Source organism: Passer montanus, unplaced genomic scaffold, assembly GCF_014805655.1.
Source record: "Passer montanus isolate IOZ18808 unplaced genomic scaffold, ASM1480565v1 scaffold2, whole genome shotgun sequence".
Taxonomy (NCBI): domain Eukaryota; kingdom Metazoa; phylum Chordata; class Aves; order Passeriformes; family Passeridae; genus Passer; species Passer montanus.
In genome coordinates, this window is record NW_024366591.1 from 14,229,895 (window position 1) to 14,250,065 (window position 20,171).

The 20,171-nt window shown below is 38.2% G+C and overlaps 1 protein-coding gene across 1 annotated transcript in view; it reads right to left on the minus strand.

Moving 5' to 3' along the window:
• UTRN (utrophin) overlaps positions 1-20,171 on the minus strand; it is a 303,831-nt gene that overhangs the window by 226,507 nt on the left and 57,153 nt on the right. The window contains exons 14-24 of the mRNA XM_039706856.1: positions 19,919-20,026; positions 19,163-19,342; positions 17,706-17,872; positions 15,274-15,397; positions 13,430-13,517; positions 11,433-11,668; positions 10,987-11,167; positions 8,253-8,398; positions 5,618-5,830; positions 1,571-1,684; positions 598-753 (exon numbers count right to left, since the gene is read on the minus strand). Of these exons, the coding sequence (XP_039562790.1) occupies positions 598-753; positions 1,571-1,684; positions 5,618-5,830; positions 8,253-8,398; positions 10,987-11,167; positions 11,433-11,668; positions 13,430-13,517; positions 15,274-15,397; positions 17,706-17,872; positions 19,163-19,342; positions 19,919-20,026 (1,713 nt within the window). The remainder of the gene's footprint in view (positions 1-597; positions 754-1,570; positions 1,685-5,617; positions 5,831-8,252; positions 8,399-10,986; positions 11,168-11,432; positions 11,669-13,429; positions 13,518-15,273; positions 15,398-17,705; positions 17,873-19,162; positions 19,343-19,918; positions 20,027-20,171) is intronic.

The following is a 20,171-nucleotide window of genomic DNA, read 5'->3' on the forward strand; positions in this document are numbered from 1 at the left end:
ATCCTCTTCTGATTACAAGTATCATATAGTTAGATATACCATTATACTGAGCAATAAAACACTCTTCAGGCCTCACTTGTTTCCACAACCCAGATACTCTGGATTCTATATCAACAGCAAGGCTCTCTAGCACAGATTTTCATCAGCAATTGCAACAAAATAAATATGTTTCTACTGACAGCAGAAAGCTTCCACCCAAAAGAAACAACCAAATACACTGGAGTGGTAGCCTATTTATAGCTTTTTATTTTTCAAAGCTGCTTGGAAACCAATAATAATTATACAGGGACGGCATAATATTCCAGTCTTCAGAAATAAGAAAAAGAGGTCAGATCTTCCTCCCACACTCTCCAGAAAGAGCAGCATAATGCCAAGTGAACAAATTAATTTTTAATTACAAACTATTATAGAGTTTATTTTGCTCCTTCCAGTCAGGTACCACGAAATACATGTATTCAAGTTGGGCTTCAGCTACTTTGACAGTGAAACAAGTAAAACATCCTCATCCCACTGTTCTACTGCTTCACCTCCTCACAATGCCACACAACCAGGCAGCTGCTGTAACAAGCAAGCACTAGCAACATGTGGAGAACTCACCTGTTTGCTCAGCTTCTCCCACTGAGTCTGGCAGTCTACTAGCCTAGACTTTGTCCAAGTATTTATGCTCGCAATAGGCTGAGCTCTTAAAGCAGCCTCTACTTCTTTCATCTCTTTCAGTGATGGTTCAATTGTCTCCATTTCATTGATAAACACCTGAACACACATCAGAGAAAATGAATTTTGTTCTTCAGCAAGATTTTACATTAATTTATAACAGTATCAATAATTTTGCAACTTTTCATTATTCCAGAATAAGTTTTTGGAGCAGATCAATACTGTGATCAGATCAATACCAGACTGCTTAAAATAATCCTTCAGAGATTCAAAATATCAGAAGTATGCAACTAAAGAACAAAGTACAGCTTGCCACACACAGCGTAAACATTTTCATATGCCAAATGTCAACATCAAAACAACACAAGTTTGAAGATTGCATGCACTAAGTATTCTTCTATTTCTGGTGCACCTCAATTTATATTCTTCGCCTGAAAACAAACAGTTGAAGGTACACTGTAACTACTTACTATAAGACAGAATTCTACATAAATGTGATCATTTTGTGACACTGACTAGCCAGGAATCTTCCTTGCAAAATTTTAATCTCTAGGACTTTCATCAGTTAATTCCTTCTTACTTTTATTACCCTTGGAGATTTAATGCAGAAGGCACTTTTCACCCACAGATTCAATTCCATTGTAACAAAAAATTGGGAAAAATATATGAACCTTTAATAGAGCAAATAATGCCAACTTGTAGATAAATATTTATAACTACAGTGAAGACCTTTGAAAAGCACAAAATATTACAGCTGCAAAAAAAGAAACCAACTCAAACATGCCCTGAAGAAAGATAAAACAATTTTTCTGGTGGTCTTAACATGCTATGAACAGTACTTAATAATACAAGCACAATATTAAAGAAGAGATACTACTTGCTATTTCAGAAGACTCCTTAGAAAAGCAAAACTCACTGTGCACTGGTCAAGTTGCCTTTGAAGTCCTTCAGTATCCCCTTGAACAGCCTTTTCTGTCATTAAGAAGTCTTTCACACCATCCATCCACTTCTGAACAACTTTAGAGTCAGTCTAAATCAAATATAGTAAGGAACAGTTGATACATTTCTGTGACGAAGAACGTATGGCTGTTGCATTTCAACTTCCAGCAGCTTGCAAAAGGTGTTCTACAAGCTGCTGGCATTGCCTTCATTTTGAATCAGACCAACTTTTGTTTAATTTTTGGGTTTGTTTTGTTGGGCTTTCTGGGGGGAAGAGGGGCATCCCAAATTTCTCACTTCTCAAATCTCTATGAATATTAAATTCACAATAGTGATATCCTTCCATTGACCAGAGCATGGTTTAAATGACACTGAACTGTTCCAGGCTATCTATCACACCGAAGTACGGAGGTGTACTCCTCCTCAGGTAAGGAGGAGAGCATGGCTTCAAGAATTATGTGGTTACTCTTCACATGAAGGACCTGGCTGAAGGCTGGAAATATGCCTAAAAACTATGACTAAAAAAATGAATTATTGTTTCCACACTTGTTTGAAAACTGCACTCTGAAGGAAAAGAGAGGGCCCTATTTTTAACAATATATGGAAAAGAGGAGTGGATAGTGGTAAATGTACTTTTCAGGTAGAAACCATGCTGGAAAAGCCATTTGCATAAGCAAGACAAACATAAAAAAAACAGAGGATCAGACAAACCACTAAAATCTTAAAAAAACAGCATAGATGTTTGAGGCCAGTAGTACAATACTGTACTCACAAGAGTAACTCTTGGGGGAAAAAATAAACACACACAATTTCAGAATTACGTGATCTAACAAATGGCAGTTGCCTTATATCCTGCAATGAGGTAGGAAGGGAAGGAGACAGAAGCATTGCCATCTCCTTCCCATGCAGTCATGGATGTTCCAAATCATCCTTACAAACAAAACCAACACACAAAGAGGGATCTTATTTCCCCTGGTTCAAATGACTTAGGTGGCTGACATTTTTTATTAATATAGCTGGACTTCCTTCACTCAACATTTTGTGACTCTTTGGTTGGAGTTTTTAATAGATGTCATCTATCCTGACACAATCTTCATCACAGCACAGCTCATCAGCTTCACCTTCTACTCTGCATGTCACAGAGGAGGAAAGTATACACTTCATTTTCTTAAAAACCTTACACTAACAGTGTTTTCAGGATCAATATGTAACACACTGTTTCTCAAAAAATGTCTGCATTAATGAAAACCCATTAGACTAAGTCCATGTTTATTTTTAGATCAATGCTACCATTAGAGGTCAAAGTCATGACATTTTCTTCATTCCTTTTCCATTTTGGGGGAATTTCCTGCAGATGATTAGCCTGAAAATAATTTTCAAAAAAACAGACCCTATGATGCTTAACAGTGAACCATAGCTTAGTGCAAAAATAAAAAATATATATAAAGGCTGCCTTTTGACAAGGCACAACTAATTTAGCATTTTTACAATAAGCTATTTACATAAGTAGCTGAAGGGAATTAAATGGGATTACTCAAAGTTAGACACATTTAAATAACTTGCTGAATCACAAACCAAGCCTACAAAGTTTAATTAAGTAAATGCTTCTGCATGGCACAGGTAAATAATTATCAGTGGTCAAATAACCAGTGTAGGCTGTTGATGTACAAGAGTTCACAATTTTTAGACATGAAGATCCTCGTCATAGAATGGTCTGGGATGGACTAGACCTCAAAGATCATTCAGTTCCAACCCACCAGCCATGGGTAGGGTCATCTTCCACCAGACCCCATCCAAATGGGCCTTGAACACTTCCATGAATGAAGCATCCACAGCTTCTCTGGACAACATGTTCCAGTGTCTCACTGCCCTCACAGTAAAGAATTTCTTCCTAAAATCCAATCTAAACCTACCCTCTTTCAGTTAAGAGCCCATTATCCCTTGTCCTATCCCCACAAGCCCATGTAAAAAGTTCACCATCTCTCTTGAAGGTTCCCTTTAGGTACTGGAATGCTGCTATAAGGTCTTCCTTATAGAGCTTCACTTCTTCAGGTCCCCACAAGCCCATGTAAAAAGTTCTCCTTCATCTCTCTTGAAGGTTCCCTTTAGGTAATGGAATGCTGCTATAAGGTCTTCCTTATAGAGCTTCACTTCTTCAGGATCAGTTTTTGACATTTATTCCAGGCAGGAACAAAGATTAAATATGCTGAATCTTAACTTGTTCACTCCTAGAAAAACCACATGATGTACAGCCATGCAGCAGATTTAAAAGATCTGAGAGTGATACATAAGCAAAGACACAGAAAGCCATACATTACTAGAGGTATGATAACAGAATACAAGATAAAGAAAATTTATTCTAGGAAAAACAAGATGCAAAACTGATAAAATGAGCCTTGTCTACTCCTCCCATCACATGAGTATTACAGTCTCCTAGTAAAACATTACTCCCAGTTCATGTCACTAATGCATGCACTGTCAGCTTGGGGGAGCCTGTATCACACCACAAATAACAGAACTACCTAAGCAGCAGGACACACAGGCAGATCTGCCACTGGCATACTTATCAGGCCAACAAGAGCATTTTAGTCATTGTGAACCTGTCTGCTCACTGTTAAAATGAAAATATTTACACTGTTTCTTTTCAAAAACCTAAATGTGAGGAGTGTTGTTTTGGGAAACATCAATTTTTAAAGAGGATTTAGGAGAAAAAAAACCCCAAACATTAAAAATAAACTAATACTTGCCATATGTCCTCCAAGCACTGACATACACTTTTTTTTCCTCCCCATGTAAACTTTTTTCCCCTTTAATAGCCAGGTGCTTCAACTCCTTTTTAGCCAAGGAGATCCTGCCCAGCCATTTTCCAAACTAATCTTGTGTTTGGTGTCTGCACCAGGACCATACTGCCGTACCAATCTTTCCTGCAGTACAAGTTACATCCTGGTGTGCCCAGTGTTGTCCACAGTGTTTTTATTCAACTTGTTCCAGACTGCCATTATTATTTATACACTACAGTATAAATATGTAGTGTAGTATTGCACTACAAAAATCTCAATATAGAAAAGTACCAAAGGAAAATTCAGGGAATATAACATAACTGTCCATCCACTGACAACTTTACAAAACATTTAAAAAACACAAGAATTGTGTACTCAAAAATACAGTTCATAAGACAACACAATGTAAGCCCCATATTTCAAGAGATAGCATCAGCAGGTATTTCTTTCATTTTCAGTAACTTAATAATTACAATAATAGTTTAATATTAATAAAGCAACTATTTAATAATTGCTTCCATTGTTTATTCTGCTATAATGTCTTTTTTGGCTTCTGTAACTCCTTTTAATATAACAGGACAGTTTCTAGCATCTTGCTCAGGACATAATTCTGTTCTCAGAACAGTGGGATTTTCTGTCTTGAAGGATTTCATAGGCATGTGTATATATTTATAAAGTAGGCAGGAGGGCTGAGGAACCTTAATGTTTAAACTGTCCTTCCTGTCACTTCAGAGGCCATGTCTGGAACTAGAAAAGTCACTATACCCAAGCATTTTCCTTACTCCCTTTCCTAATGTCCTTGTACTAATTCTTCATGGCTGTTCACCAAAACCTTATTTGAAGGAGCAGGTTTTCTGTAGCAGGCATGGAATTACACTTTAAGACTAGTGGGCATCTGACACCAATCACACTGAAGATCATCAGCCCCTACTGGGATTAACAGCACAGCTGGCATATCCTTGACCTTAGCCTAACCTTTGCTTATAAAAAGAGAGGGACACTAATTTTAAGTGCAAAGTATTTCTGTCAGAAGACAAAATAATATCCTGGGCACATTAGAATTTCACTTCTATGTTGCTACAAATATACTATATATGCTTTCAGCCTCTGCTAGACTAGTGGATCATCAAAATTCTGCTTTTCAATCAGTTTCATCTGGACTCCTGCAGGAACACTGAGAAAGAAAGGTCTATAAAGCAACTGAGTTATGTAAGCCAAAAAAAAAAAAAATCCTTTCATTTTACCTCAAATAGTCTCAACTTGGGCATAATTTCCTCCAGTAGTTTAACATCTTTGGAAATCTTGAGCTTTAACTTGTCCCAGCGTCCCTGCACATCCTTGAACTCTTGCGTGTACGTGTTTTTTATGTCCGAAGGCACTTGCTTCTCCAAAGCCTTTGTTTCTTCACCAAGTTTATCTACCCTGGGCTTCTGGGCTTCCAGTGTCTCACAAACTGTCTATAACAAAAGGAAAAAAAGCCTCCTTCCAGTGTTAGCCATACAATAGGTACACACATACAAATTCAAGTACCTAAAAAGTTTCATTGTGCAGATGGTGAAGAGTAATACTCGTGCAGACTCAGTGAAGAGCGACACTCCCGTTACAGCAATTATTGAAGGAGAGATGTCCAGACAACCTTTTAAACAGCAAAACCTTCAGCTGCTGTACTGGTGCAGCAGCAGAGACTACAGAAGGGGTGGCAAAGCTTGGCCTCATAGCTCAAGATGCGCAGGCATCTACACCTCTCGTGTGATGCACAGTAGTCGCACTCGAGTCAACAAAGCAAGGGCTGTGCCACACTGCACTCACAGAGCAAACTGCAACGCAGCCAGACCAGGACCTCCGTTCATACCACCACAAGTTTGTTTTCTAAAAGCACACACAAACTGGCGGTGTGTGTTCTTCCAAGTTTTGTAAAGTGAAATAATTTCTTAGTTGCAGAAAAAAAGCTCTGGATACTCAAGTTTTGAAATCTACTTTCTCAGATGGGATATATACATACAGGGAGTATACATTCTGAATATATTCACTATGACATTGCTGATAGAAAGAGTCACTTGATTTGAAAGAGCTAATTTACTAATATGGAAAATAACAGCTAAAGATATAAGCCAAAACATGAAAAATGCTGCCACTTCACTGAACTCATAATTTTGATTCCTGTGCATCAAATTTGCTTAAGAGACATTCACAATGAATGCATGAAATTATTATTAATTTAATGGAATTAATTTTCTAGTATATACATTTAATATGTACAAACAGGATGTGTACATACATATTTTGCTGTATTTTTACTGAAGAAGAAACTTTTTTAAAATGTTCATGTTCTCAAATCTACTTCACATTTATTGTGTTTCTTTTCCTGGAAAGGGTACATTTCCTCTCAGGAGGGCAGAGAGGTAGCAATGAGACTGGGAAGAGGAATGTATGTTTTAGAAAACAAGAGCTTTCTGTGCAGGAGACCAGGGATGAAGCACTTATCAGTGCCTGCTACAGTGCAGAGAGAGCTGAGCAATCCCAGGCTCCACAAGCAGCTCCTCACATACAGTTTGTTCCCCTCTCCTATCACACTCTAACCTCAAAGCACCTACACTAGCAGCGTATGTCCTTTCAGGATAATTAGTCTCTGAAGAAAACTAGGCAGAGGCAGGAAAAGACAAGCCTCCAAAGGCTAAATGCCACTGCAATTCATGTAGCATACAGACCAGAAAATCTCCATCAAGTCTAAACAAAACAGAAGTAACACTAACAAGAAAACCAAAGAATCAAAGCTTGTTTTAATCTCCTGGTTCAAACAATCCCAAAGCACTAACATTTGTATTTACTGGACTTCTAAAAATCATTGCTCTGCTAAATAGAGAAGGATATAATAGAAAAGGTGCTCTTCTGCACCCAGCAATCACAGCTCCTCCACCTACAGCCTTATTAGGCCACCACACTGGGAAAACTACATGCTTCTGTATGTGGAGGGCAGTAGATCAGGCAGGGAAGTATTTGAGTTTTTTCAAACAAACGGGAAAAAAAATGGGGGGAAAAGTACTGGAGATGCAGAATTCTCTCCCTGGAGAGAGGTCCATCCTTGCCCCAGTATTTGGTATTTCCAAAGCAGCTGTCATCTATAAATTTTTGTCGACTTTATAAGCTCACAACAGGAAACAAAATATTGTTTCTACTGGACAGGATTTTTGTATCAATTACCTTTAAGGCTCACCAGCACTGTTTCCCTTTGATAGGCAGTCTGGAGACCAGAGAAGTACAGTACTTCTCTGTACTCCAGAGTACAGAGAAGTACAGGGTCAGAGGAGATCACCCTGTCCCAGGGAGGGACATGGCCTCCCAAGGACAGAATCAGGCCAGGCACAGGCATGACTGTGGTGTCATGGGGTCAGGCAGGTGCAGCTCCAGCTCCTTGTTTTCCTTACAACTGCACTCAGCAACAGAGAAGCAGACCTTGTATCAGGTCATCAACCTGATCCAACCCAGCCACTAGAAGTGGGATGCTCTTGGGGCTCTATTATTTATTTTGCAACTTTCGAGCACAGAAGGCACGCACACAGCAGAGTGCCTGGGGAAGCCACCAAGGCCATCTGAGGTCCTTCTCCCCTGGCTGAGCAGTCCCAGCACTCAGCCCCATCTCCTGGCACAGGCAGCACAAGAAGCTGTGAAGTCTTGCAGGCTCAGAGATACCCAGCCCTCCCCTGGACATGTCCCTCAGCAGCCTGATAACTCAGCAAGCCACTTCCAAAAGTGGGTTCCACACCCACATCCCTGACGCCCCTCTGAGCAGTGTTAGCTACCCCACTGAAAGCAAGGCAGGAGAAGAGAGGGTGACAGCAGTGGGATAACCTCCTTACTCAGTGCCAAGGTGAGAGTTACCTTTGCCTGCTGCAGGGCGCTCTCCACCTTGCTGGGCTCGCTCAGACCACTGGCAATGGAGTGCTGCTTGGCCTCCAGCTCGCTCAGCACATCCTTCAGCTGCTGCAGGGACTCCACGTACTCCCGGCTCGGCTGCCTTTCTGCCTCTGGTACCATGTAAAGCAGGAAGGGAACAAAACACAAAGTAAGGAAATGCACTTGAACCCGAATCATAGGAGATGTGAACATAACTTGCCAAGAGCTAAAAAACTCTTCAACAGATAGCATTGTTTTTCCTCTAAAAATATTAAATATATAGCATACAAGCATATAGAATATAATAACAAAAAAGCAATTACTACCTTCCAAAAACTTTACAAACTCAATCCCATTTTCAGAAATTCTTTTTATATACTTAAGCACCTAAATCTATTTGGGTGGGTGGGGTGGTAGAATCAATAGTATTTAAATCATATGTCATTATACCAAGAATAATCCATAGTATTTTAAATATATAAAGCACCCAAAATGAGTATTTTGCATTTTTAAGCCTTAGACATATCTACTACTTATCTGCAAATACACACACACAGATATCTACTATATATAGAAAACATAGTATAGCAAATATAATAGCCATATTAAATTAAATATGCACATTATATCTAGGAACTACATAAGCTAGTATTTATAAAAAGTGTGTGTATATATAAATATATAAAACACATATTAGTGTGGGCTTGTGTTTTGCTTGCTTTTTTACAGTTTTTAATCTATTTACCCACACAAATATATTTAAAAAAACCAGCTTTCAGCCTGTTACCAGCAGAGAAATGCCATGTAGAAAGAGTTAAAGGGGAATTAAAGTTTGGGTGGAGTATGGCTTGCCATCTTCAACCACATCTCAAAATTTGTTCAATCCAGCCCTGTGTGGAATCCCAAACAGGAGGCAGCACCTCAGTGGCATTTCAGAATGAAAACAGCCAATTGGAATAACTGCAGCAAACAGGATTTTGACTGTAAGTCCTGCACTGTGGTATGTACATTCTCTGGCCCTGGATTCCTAAGCAATTTTGTTACTGCCCCACGTGAAAATGAATCTAAGCCTTGTTCTGATTTCACCAGGTAGCTTTTCAACAGCTTACTGTCAGAACTGTCCTACCATTTATAAAAATGAGTCAACATTTTTGAGAGAATCAGAGTTATCCAGCTCCCTTTTCTCCAAAAGCCAGCTCAATTTAAAGATAGGGGAAAAATTAATAAGAAGCATATAGGTACACTGTCACTAAACTACAGAAAATCCTGAAGGAGAAGAAAATAGTTAAAGTAGTTTCCCAGTGACAAAAATATTGAGTCAATTCCTATCTAAAAACTGCCAGTAGAGTTGGGACTGAGTAGCTCTCCAAGGGGGAATTTTCAGAGGCTCAAAGAAGAGCCATAAGAAGAGCTGGCCTTCTGTCAGTTCACAAATGCTTAAGCCACACCACCAGTTGTTTCCAGCACTAACATAATTCTGGAAGTTTTTACCTTGCAGCGATTCAACTATGCTGTAAATAAACAGCTAAAACTCTGAACTAACGTTTCCCTCTGTTCTTCAGCAATATAACTTCTCAGCAGGTTGTCTCATTCAAAAGACACACAAACACAATTTTAATGTGTTAGAATAAGTATGGTGTTTCTACCAAGCAGTAAGTAGATCAATAATACCTCAAGTGTTACACACAAAAAAAAGGTACTTTTGTCCCATGATATATAGTTACCAAAATACAAAATACCAATAAAATTACTCACAAGTACATTAACTCAAAATCAGCCACAAAATAATAACTAGTTACAGTAAGAATGAAAACATCCCCTTGTAATTTGAACATGGCTGACAGATATTTCATTCATACAGTTTTCTGCATGGATATAATTGAAGCCTGCAGGCCTGGTGCCACACATTGTATAGATGGACTAACCATTTAGTAATTAAGCCTATTTTACTACACACAGAATAGAGTGTTAATGCTCTTCAACTTGGGGCTGTTAATAAAACACTTCCTCAAATTACTCTGAAACAAACTCAGGAAAAAAAAAAAATCTCTTACAAGTCTGTGCTGTTGCTCTTCAGCTGTAAAGTATTACCAGAACTACATATTTCATGCACTACATTTAAAATTCTTTAAAAACCAGCATGACTGGTTTGAATGCTCATAATGAAATTTATAATGCAACAACAACCCAAGTAGAAACTGCCTGAAAAGCAAGCCAGATTCAAATCACTTCAAAGATGAAATTTCCAAAAGGAATTATGTATGAGTAATGTGCTCAAAGCTATGAAAAAGAATAAATTTCAAATACGCACTTTCATTTTACAAGGTTCTCCTAATATTCTACTTTTCATTTATAGTATTTCATTACAGAATATTTATTTCTGTAAGTGGCAGAGAGAGACAGATTTCTCCGCTATATCACCCGCCTTAAATATGTCCTGCTAAGTAGTTAAATGAGGTTTCAGGAATGTTGCATCCTTGCATAGTCATTTTTAACACTATGGAATGATAGATTTTTGAATTGTCCACAGAGAAGGCCACATTGCTCCAGGTGAATAAAATAATTTTGTCCGTTCGGCACAACATCTAACAAACACTACAAAAACTCCACCAGAATTCAATGAGTTTTCACTTAGCTCAAAACAAATAAAAAAGAAATAAGATCAAAACACAAGTAAGCAGGAGGCTTTATGCTAACGTATTTATGTTTATTTATTTACCTTTTTTCAGCTGTTGATGACGCTCCTCTAGTTTCTGACGAGTCAATTTGAAGTGATCAAGAACACAACTCAAGTTCTCCTGAATGAAATTTGGAGGCATGGGCTGAGAGGTGAGTGTCTTGCAGGTGGCTTTCAGATGTTCCAACTGTGGACTCAGGCTTATAAGATGAGTTAACTCCTGCTGTAAAAGAAAAACCAAAACCAAAATTTATACTTACCCTGCAAACACAAAGATTTTAGTACACTACTGCAGCACAGCTCATTCACATTTACTAGGGTGACAACACTAAACCATTTCTGTGACAGATTCTAAAATCTTCCAGTCAAGCCAGGTGCCCTGCATGCCTTAGAAACTGAGTTACCTTACTGACTAGGCCAAGGTCTACTGGGGCATCCTGTGCTTCTGACAGCTTCATTTCAAAATTAGCAAGTTTGGCCACACTTACCTGACATAAGTCTTTCAAGACTGCCGAGGACTGGGACGTTGAAGAAGAGTCTTTTTTAAGCCAGTCATTCTTCTCAATTAAAGTCTTCTCAAGCTCATTCATTTCCTTTAAATAAGCATTTATATCTTCCTGGTACTTTATCTTTCTAGCCACTTCTTCTAGATTTTGAACCACATCTTTCCACCCCGACAAAATTTTCTCCATCACAGATTTTACATCCACTGTAGGAAGTCCTTCTACAAAGATTATACAAATTATTGTTATATTAACTGCAACACATTTTCATTAACAGGCATTTAACCTTTCCTCTCTTCAAATAAGAGCACTTTCACATTAATATACAAAACACTTGGAATCAAAGTTCAATATCTATAAATCTACACTTATTACTAGCACCCTTTCAGGTTTATATTTCTAGTAAAATGAAGAGTGAGATACTCTAATTTTGAGGAAAGACACAGAGAGGGTTTTTTTTCTGAACCATTCTAGCACAAGTAGAGTCCAGAGCGCTGGTCAGGGCAGCCAGCCAGCTTCTACTGGAGCACTTGATGACCCTGCTCCACAGATGTCCCTGTGCTCACACGATGGCCACAGGATTGGCACACCAACAGCACAGCAGCCACAGGGGAGGAGCATGCACACAAAGACCAGTCACTGCCATTATGGCACAGCCTGTACCTGCCCCAGGAAAAAATGGATGTAGGCACAAATGTGCCAGTGCTGTGCATTATTCCACACAGGTGTAGCTGGGCCTCAGTGTGGAAAAAGGCTGTGAGCCTGAGCTGGACAGAACATACTATCAGACCCTAACAAAACCAGGGGCTGTAGATTGGTTATTTTCTAGAGATCCCAACCCTTAAGTTGACAATCAATTAGAAAGCAAATTGTTGACCTTACTCCTTGCTGATATAAAGCAGCTTTTCAACTATGCATTTCTTGTTATGGTTAACACATGCTGGTTTCATACCATAACCTATCATATCACAGTTACAAGGGTTTGTAGAAGAAAGAGGAAGGGAGCATTAATTTCTGTTCAGGTTTGAAAAATTTTTATAAACCAAACTCCAGGTCAAATCAATGGCTTTCAGCCATTAACTTCAGGGCAATAGTACTACTGCAAAAAGCTTCAGCTGCAGTAGGCAAGGAGGGAGGACTGGACATGCTTTGTAAATTGGGGCATACAAGCAAAGCATTGGACTGCAAAAAATTGTGATTGCTCAGAAATCCATTGGAATTCACCATTTTCTAAAGGGATGCTGGTCATTATGCAGGACAGTGATACCATCCTCTCTCCTGTCTGAATGCTCCAGTGATGATAACTTCACCGGAAGTCAAGTGCACAGCAGATCTAAAAGATTGCCTCTAATTGATATGAACATCTCTTTTATAGAGGTATCATTCTACTGATGGAATGATACCTCTATAAAAGCTATGTTTTTGTTTTTTCAATATGAAACAAGATTTTGGCAAGGCTTCAATTGTCATGGATGTCATTTATCAGGGTTTTAATTGGCAATCATTTTCCCAATCATATAGACTTCTCTCTTGCCTTTGAGCCATAGATTGTAACTGCATCATTAAAACCATGGACAGTTTTTACAAAAATAGATAAAACTATGAAAAAAAGAGATAGACACATATGTATCAAGTTTAAATTTGGCTTCAAAAATTTCACTTCTCTATAGCAGTTGTTTTAAAACTTGTACTTAAAATCAAACTACTTCCTTGAAACCATGTATCTAGCATTGTTACTGAAAGAGAAATAATTTCTTAAAATACCCCTTAAAAGATTGGAAATGAACACATGCACATTAATGAATAATATTGCTTTTCTAAAAGCTTTAATTGAAAAAACACACAACTAACTAGTAACAGTAACAATGACCACTGAAGGAAAGAAAATGGAGGGAGAAGGAAGGAGATAATGTATTTCAATATTATTTCCCAGCAACTCAACTAATTAAATCACAAACGAGCAAAACCTCCAAGCTGCTTACCCTTTCCCATTTGATCCAAAAGAATGTGTCCACTTCGTTTCAGTTCATCTAACTTCTGGCTTTTTTCAGCTCTTTCCTTTTCAATCACCTTCAAAGTGAATCAAATAAGGAATATACTGTCAGCAAGGGTTATTTTCCTTGACTTCTCTGCTTCCCCCAGTAATATTTTCCCACTACTACCCAAAACACATCATTATTCTGGATACACCACCTTCTGAGATGCATGTTAGTTCTGCTTGTGCAGAAAACAAATGCAAAATGAGTCACCTCTCACAAGTAGCAGGCATGTGAGAGATTAGTACTACAGCACCAGGAATAAAATATCGTTTAACAGCTTGACGATTCCACAGTGTGAAATAAGATATTGGGACAACAGTTAAAACAAGTCACTTGTGCTCAAAAATCCACCTGTAATCCGCTAATGTGAACCAGTGGAGAAAAGACCACCTTTTTAATGGCCCCTTCATTTCTACAGTTTCTACTCTGATTTCCAGTAGAAGGGACCAACAGACCTGTTCCCTAGAACAGTTCTTCCAAACAGCAAGAACTATAGCATACCAGTAATCCACTCTTATAAGCTCTAGTGCTTTTCTCTCCCTTACAAAGACTTGGAGAGGGAAATTCTCCATGACTACCAAAGTTTTTAAAGGAAAAAGCTCCTCCCACAAGTTATACATATTGGTGAATATTTTTTGTGAGTCAATAAGTAGAATACATCCACAGAGGAAAGATGAGTTCCTTGGCCACAAAATCACAACTTTACAATCCTCTGTGATTACAACAATGCATATCCAAACTAAAATCTTTTTGAACCTCATGTCAAAGGTCATTACTCTGGTTTAGGCTTCCTACAGTACATTCAGAAGCATGCACTTATTTGCACAGCTGGGAAGAACAAACTCTGTCCTATCCACTTAGAGTCCAACAATTAAAAAAAAGTACTGTTCATGGGAACCTGATGTTCATCTCAGGACCTCTTTTTTAAAGAGTTATAAATATTCTTAAAGATCTATAAATAAAATATTGGGATAGTTGTTTTGGTTTTTCTTTCCAACAGTACTGCCATTCCAAACATTCCTACTGGCACCATTTTCCACGAGAGCACTATGGAGGAGCCTCTTTATAGAGATTTTTAAGTAATGTTTTTGATTTCAAAAGCAGAGTCAGGTCCTGCTAAAGCTCCATTGAGTCTTCATTAACAAAGAATGCTCAAGAACCAGAGAACGGCAAGAATACATTCCTGACAAGGAATAGAAAATAAAATGGTTACTTCACAGCTCCCATAAGATTCTGTAAGATTATGTAGTCTGTCTTGCAGGTCAGCAATACTGTACACAAGCTGTAACAAAATCAGGTTTTCTCCAAAATTAATAGAGCAAACAACATGTCCAAGCATTATAACAAACCACTTTGGACCTTGAGTGGTACAGTGTTTGAGGAGGGTCACAGCATGATTCAAGGGGTCTCTGAGCACGCCACTGGCCTATCTCCACCAATATTATATAAGTAGTGTCAATCAAGGCCATTTCCAACTGTGAAACATTAAACCAAAATATGCTACTTAGTGTAAAAGATAATAATCCTTAAGACAGACATTCTTCAGAACTCCAAGGGAGACATCAGTAATTTATGTTTTTAAAATTTCCTGTGGATTACGCAACAACACCAGCAAAAAAAATGTATCCAGCTGGTCAGAGATTTCCATGTATGCTCAGTTCTGAAACTATTTAACTGAGAGACTTAATCCCCTCAAAGCATGCGGATCAGCTCACACCTCCAGCTGACAGCCAGCTTAGATACAAAGTACAGTATTCACTGAAACATGCTCTATCTCCCCATTTTACCTTCAATTTTTCTTTCATGCTTGAAGTCTCTCTCATCTTCTTATATTCTTTGATGTCTGTGGCCTGAATGGCAGATTTTGATTTTGCGATCCAGTTCAAGAGCTCAGTACTTTCAGCATCAAACCTAGTTTAAAAGGTCAGACAGTGGTTTGTTTTTTGGTTTCACTCTGTCTTAAAAATCAAAAGTCTTAAAGTTCAGCACATTATTTAATCCCAAACTAGCAAGGCTTTACACAAAATTCATGCTCCTCATATTACTACTCACAGGAAATAGAGACAGACTTTTAAAAGCCTACCATAATAAAAATTATACCCACAGTATCAGCCTTCAGGAACAAATTGAGAATACATGGTGCAATTTATTTTACACACAGCTTCACGTAAATTATAAGCATTTCTCTTCATATGTTACAAAACAGATCTCTCAATGCCAAGTATTTTGAAAGTAATAAGTAGACTTCAGGAACAAAACAAATAAGAATTGTAGTTCTAAGTTTCAAAAGTCTGCAACAAACACTGTTTTGTTTGAAGGAAAAGCTAACAGTGGCATTTACAGCTGACAAACATTTTTGCACACTTAGCTGACAAAAGATTAACTTATAGCTTACTGGTTCTGTCTACAGTGCACATATCTATACTAACAACTTTCTTACCCCTATGACCTCTAAGCTACAGCCTAACACCACCACAATCAACTTTGAAATTAACCAGTACTGTACAGAACTTGAGAGATGGACAGATACACTGTACAGACCACAAGTCAGGTTGTATTACAAGTAGATTACTTAACAGTGTGAATCCTAACATGGAATAACAGAACCCCAATAAATGCAATTGTCAATCAAATTTTTCATGGGAAAACTGGCAAAATTCCACTTACTGGTTATTTGTAGTTCCAACAGAAATAAATGGAAACACGCAAAAGCATCAAAGTTTATGACCTATTTTTACTACCCCTGGTTTTAACTCTAGGAAAACAGATGACAGATAAATCACTTTTGCTTTCAAAATCTAGAATAGTTTCTACAACTGAAGATGCACAGAAAGGACAGATGGTTGCTGACTACTTTACTGCCCTGGCATGTCCAGATGCACACACCATTCCTACCAGAGCTCAAAAGGTCTGAAAACAGTCCTCAAGAGGGTTTGGGCAAGTTCCTCACCCCTTCAAACCTCTATTCCTCCTCCAGAAAAAAAAAAATTAATTTAAAAACTCTTCTTCACTGTGCAAACACACAGCAACTCCTTAGTCTTGATGCAGCCTCTATTGTATCTCTGAATGACCTGACAAAGATTTAAACCAGTGATACTTCAAGGAAATATTCATTTCCTCAGCTAAGCACAAAAATCCAAATGTTGAGCATACAGCATTTAATTTCCTAATTCATATTGAAACAATTCCTTTAGTTTTAGGTATGCTATTTAATAACAAAAATTCAACACCAATTATTAAATACTGTTAGGCTTAAGAGGAGAGAAGGTTCCAGGAAAACTTGATAGCAGCCTTCCAGTACCTAAAGGGGAGCTACAAGAAAAATGGAGAGGGACTCAGTGGGGAAGTGTATTGATAGGACAAGGAGTAACTTCTAAAGTTAAAGAGAGTATATTTTAGATGACATATAAGAAAGAAATTCTTTAGTATGAGGGTGGTGGGATACTGGAACAGGTTGCCCAAAGAAGCTGTGGATGCTCCATCCCTGGAAGCCTATCAGACCAGACTAGATAAGGCTCCAAAGAACCTGCATTAATGGAAGGTGCCCCTGTCCATAGCAGGGAGGTTGGAATGACATGATCTTTGAAGTCCCTTCCAGCCCAAATGGTTCTATGAGACTGTATATGCAAATTAACACCAGCAACTCCAGAAATACTTGTCAAAGTAGATATCAATGTAATATTATTCCAATTACTAAATACAAGAGAGATGGAAAATGTTTCTGGGCATCTTTTTTTGTGCGGTTTCTCCCATTTTTCTCATGTTTTATAAAAATTAGAAATAAATAATAAATCAATCAAAATGCTTGACACTTTCACACCACCTCTTGAGCAAAGATGAAATGTTTTTCTTAAAGGAAGTAAATAGAAATCTGTCTTTTCAGCAAAGCAGCTGAGGTACAAAGGACTGAAGACCTGCTTCTATGAGAAACAAAACATCCCTGTTTTCCGTTGAAATTAATGGAAGCTACAGGTTTTCTGCTTCTCTGAAAACAAAAACAGGGCAGTAAAGTAGTCAGCAAACATTCCATTCCCATTCAAAGAATCACAGAATCTATAGGGTTGAAAGAGATGACTGGAGATAATCTAGACAAGCCCCCAAACCCAACCTCACAGCAGCAACTTAAGCATTGCTCACTTGCATAAAAGAAGGATCAAAAGTCAAGACAGTCTCTGTAGTATCCAATGAGCAAGGGAAAACTGCAGTGACGTGTACTTACTTTTTCTTTGCTTCACTGTCCCCTGGAATTTGCCTTTTCTTTGGGAGTGGTGGTGGGGGTAATTCTTGTCTGGACTGTTTAACCACTACCTGTTCCTTCAATGGTGTTTCTGCAGCAGTCTTCTGTGAAACCTGTGACATTCCTACGCTTCCTACAGCTTGAGTTACCTATACAAAATAATTTAGGGTAAGGATTATGTGCCATTTTTACACAAGCAGAGTTGCTTTTTCTTATTTTCTTTTATTCAGACATAAAAGCCTGTTCATTCACTCCCACAAACGACCACATCGAGCTGTCATGAAGCACCTTTATCATAGATACACTCCAGAGAAAAAGATCATTATTCTCATTTTACAGATGGGAATCAAGCATCAAAATTCTCAGTTCAGCTAGAATCATGCCAGTCCAAGTGAACTAAAATTAACAAAAGGAGCATTATATGTATTTTCTTTCATAATTTCTTCACAAAACGAACCAAGGTACTTGAAGTTTATTATTAGCAATTCTACATATTACTACTACTCTACTCTTATTCTATAAAATAAAGCCTAGATCTCATGAAGAGCTGATACACAGTGAATGTGACCTAAAAGCTCACTTGAGTCAAAAGAAACCTCCTATGCTCTTTATCAGGTTATAAGGTAAGTCCCTGGAGACTCAACCTGTAAGTTCCAAGTATGTGCTTGATATTTAAGGGGAGTGAAAGGATAGAAACAGGAATTGGCATTCTCTAGTGCTTTGACTCAAACAGAAGAACAAATTAAAGCCACATGGCTGAAATGAGCCCCTACCCAGACTGCACAACTCATTCACTATACATTAAATGGATCATGAATTAGTGCCATGGTTTTCACAATAACAACATATTAATATCACCAGAAAAAGCACATATGAGTTATAAAGCTGTCAAATAAAACTGTCATAGAATCCAGTAGGAGTTCTGTCTAAATAAAAACATTACCAAGCACTCAAAACACTAAAATAAACATTGAACAATCCAGCTTGGCTATCATCATTACATGTCAAACAAACAACTACTCTATTTTCAATGGATGAGAAATCATACTCACAGAGCATAAATACTTGTATGACTCCCATTTATTTATCTATTCTGGGGTTTGGGTTCTGCCTTTGTTTTCTTTTAGTATCAGATTTAAATCCAGTCCCAGAACTCTTATAATGTTTAAAGGCATGTGCATTGACTGTTAGTACATGGCAAGCCTGTTTTACTCATCAGAAAAATGAAGCTTAATCTGTGTGAGAAAGGAGTAATAATACTTGTCAGGTTAACAACTTGGGCTTTTGAGACCAAAAATGCAGGCAGCTTTGTCAGTCCCACGTGAAAAAGCACTCAGCTACGTCTCTAGCCTGATGCCTGGACAATTTTGCTAATACAGTGAAGTTTGCACGCATGCAGTCATACAAAAAGCTAAAAAGTAATAAAGCCTTGTAAATACCTGATTAGAGTAATCCTCTAGCTTCTGAACCAAACTGTCCCACCTCTGAGTTAGCTCTTCTTGATCCTGATCAATTTTACTGGATGCTTTGCCATTCCCAAGGATTTGGGCCACATCCTGACCTAGTTCATTCAGCTGGTCTAGTGTTTGTCGTTTCATACCCATGTCCTCTTTTAAAATCTGTAGTTAAAAGAAAATATTAAAATATAACATGGAGCATTCTACTTCCCCTAATTTTAGTTCCATGGCTAAAACGCACAGGGGTTTGAAAGGGTGGTGACAGGGTGAAAGATGTACTACCTGAGCCAGATGAACAGTTGTTCTGTGTAAAAAAAGCACTAACAGACACTATTTTTAAAGAGCACATCCTTGAAACACCTCCTAGAGGAACCAGCAGTATCTCTTCAGTAAGTCACAAATTATTAGCTCAGGTACAAGGCTGCTCCAATGAAATAAAGAAAAACCCACACCACAAACCTATACCTTGGAAAGCACAGCTGACTGGTGGCCTGCAATAACATCCAAACCCTCTGAAAAATCTGGGATAGCTGTTTCAGAGTTTGGCACACCAACATAGAATGGCATGGAGTAAATAGCACATATGTTTTCAATTCAAGTGCAAGAATCTGGCAAGGAGAGAATGTTGCCCTGGCTTCTGTGTCATGCATTCACAGCTCCTACTAGGGTCAAACCAGTAATTTGCCACTCATCTAGTCTATGAGATTTGATGGGATAGAGCAGGACATCAATACTCACTGCTAGTTTTCGAACATTCACACTCAGGTCCGTTTGATCTTTAAAGTTGCTTGTCTGGACCTTACTCAAAGCCTCTTCTTTCTCAGTTAACCAAGCCTTCAACAAGCACTGAAGATCATAAGAAAAACAGCACAAGAAAATACCAAGATTGTCAAACAGCTATTGACAATTGTTTCTTTAAAACCTTTGCATACAAAGCACAGTTCTGCAGTCTTTATATGCTGAAATTTCAGTTGACTTTAACAAAAACAGT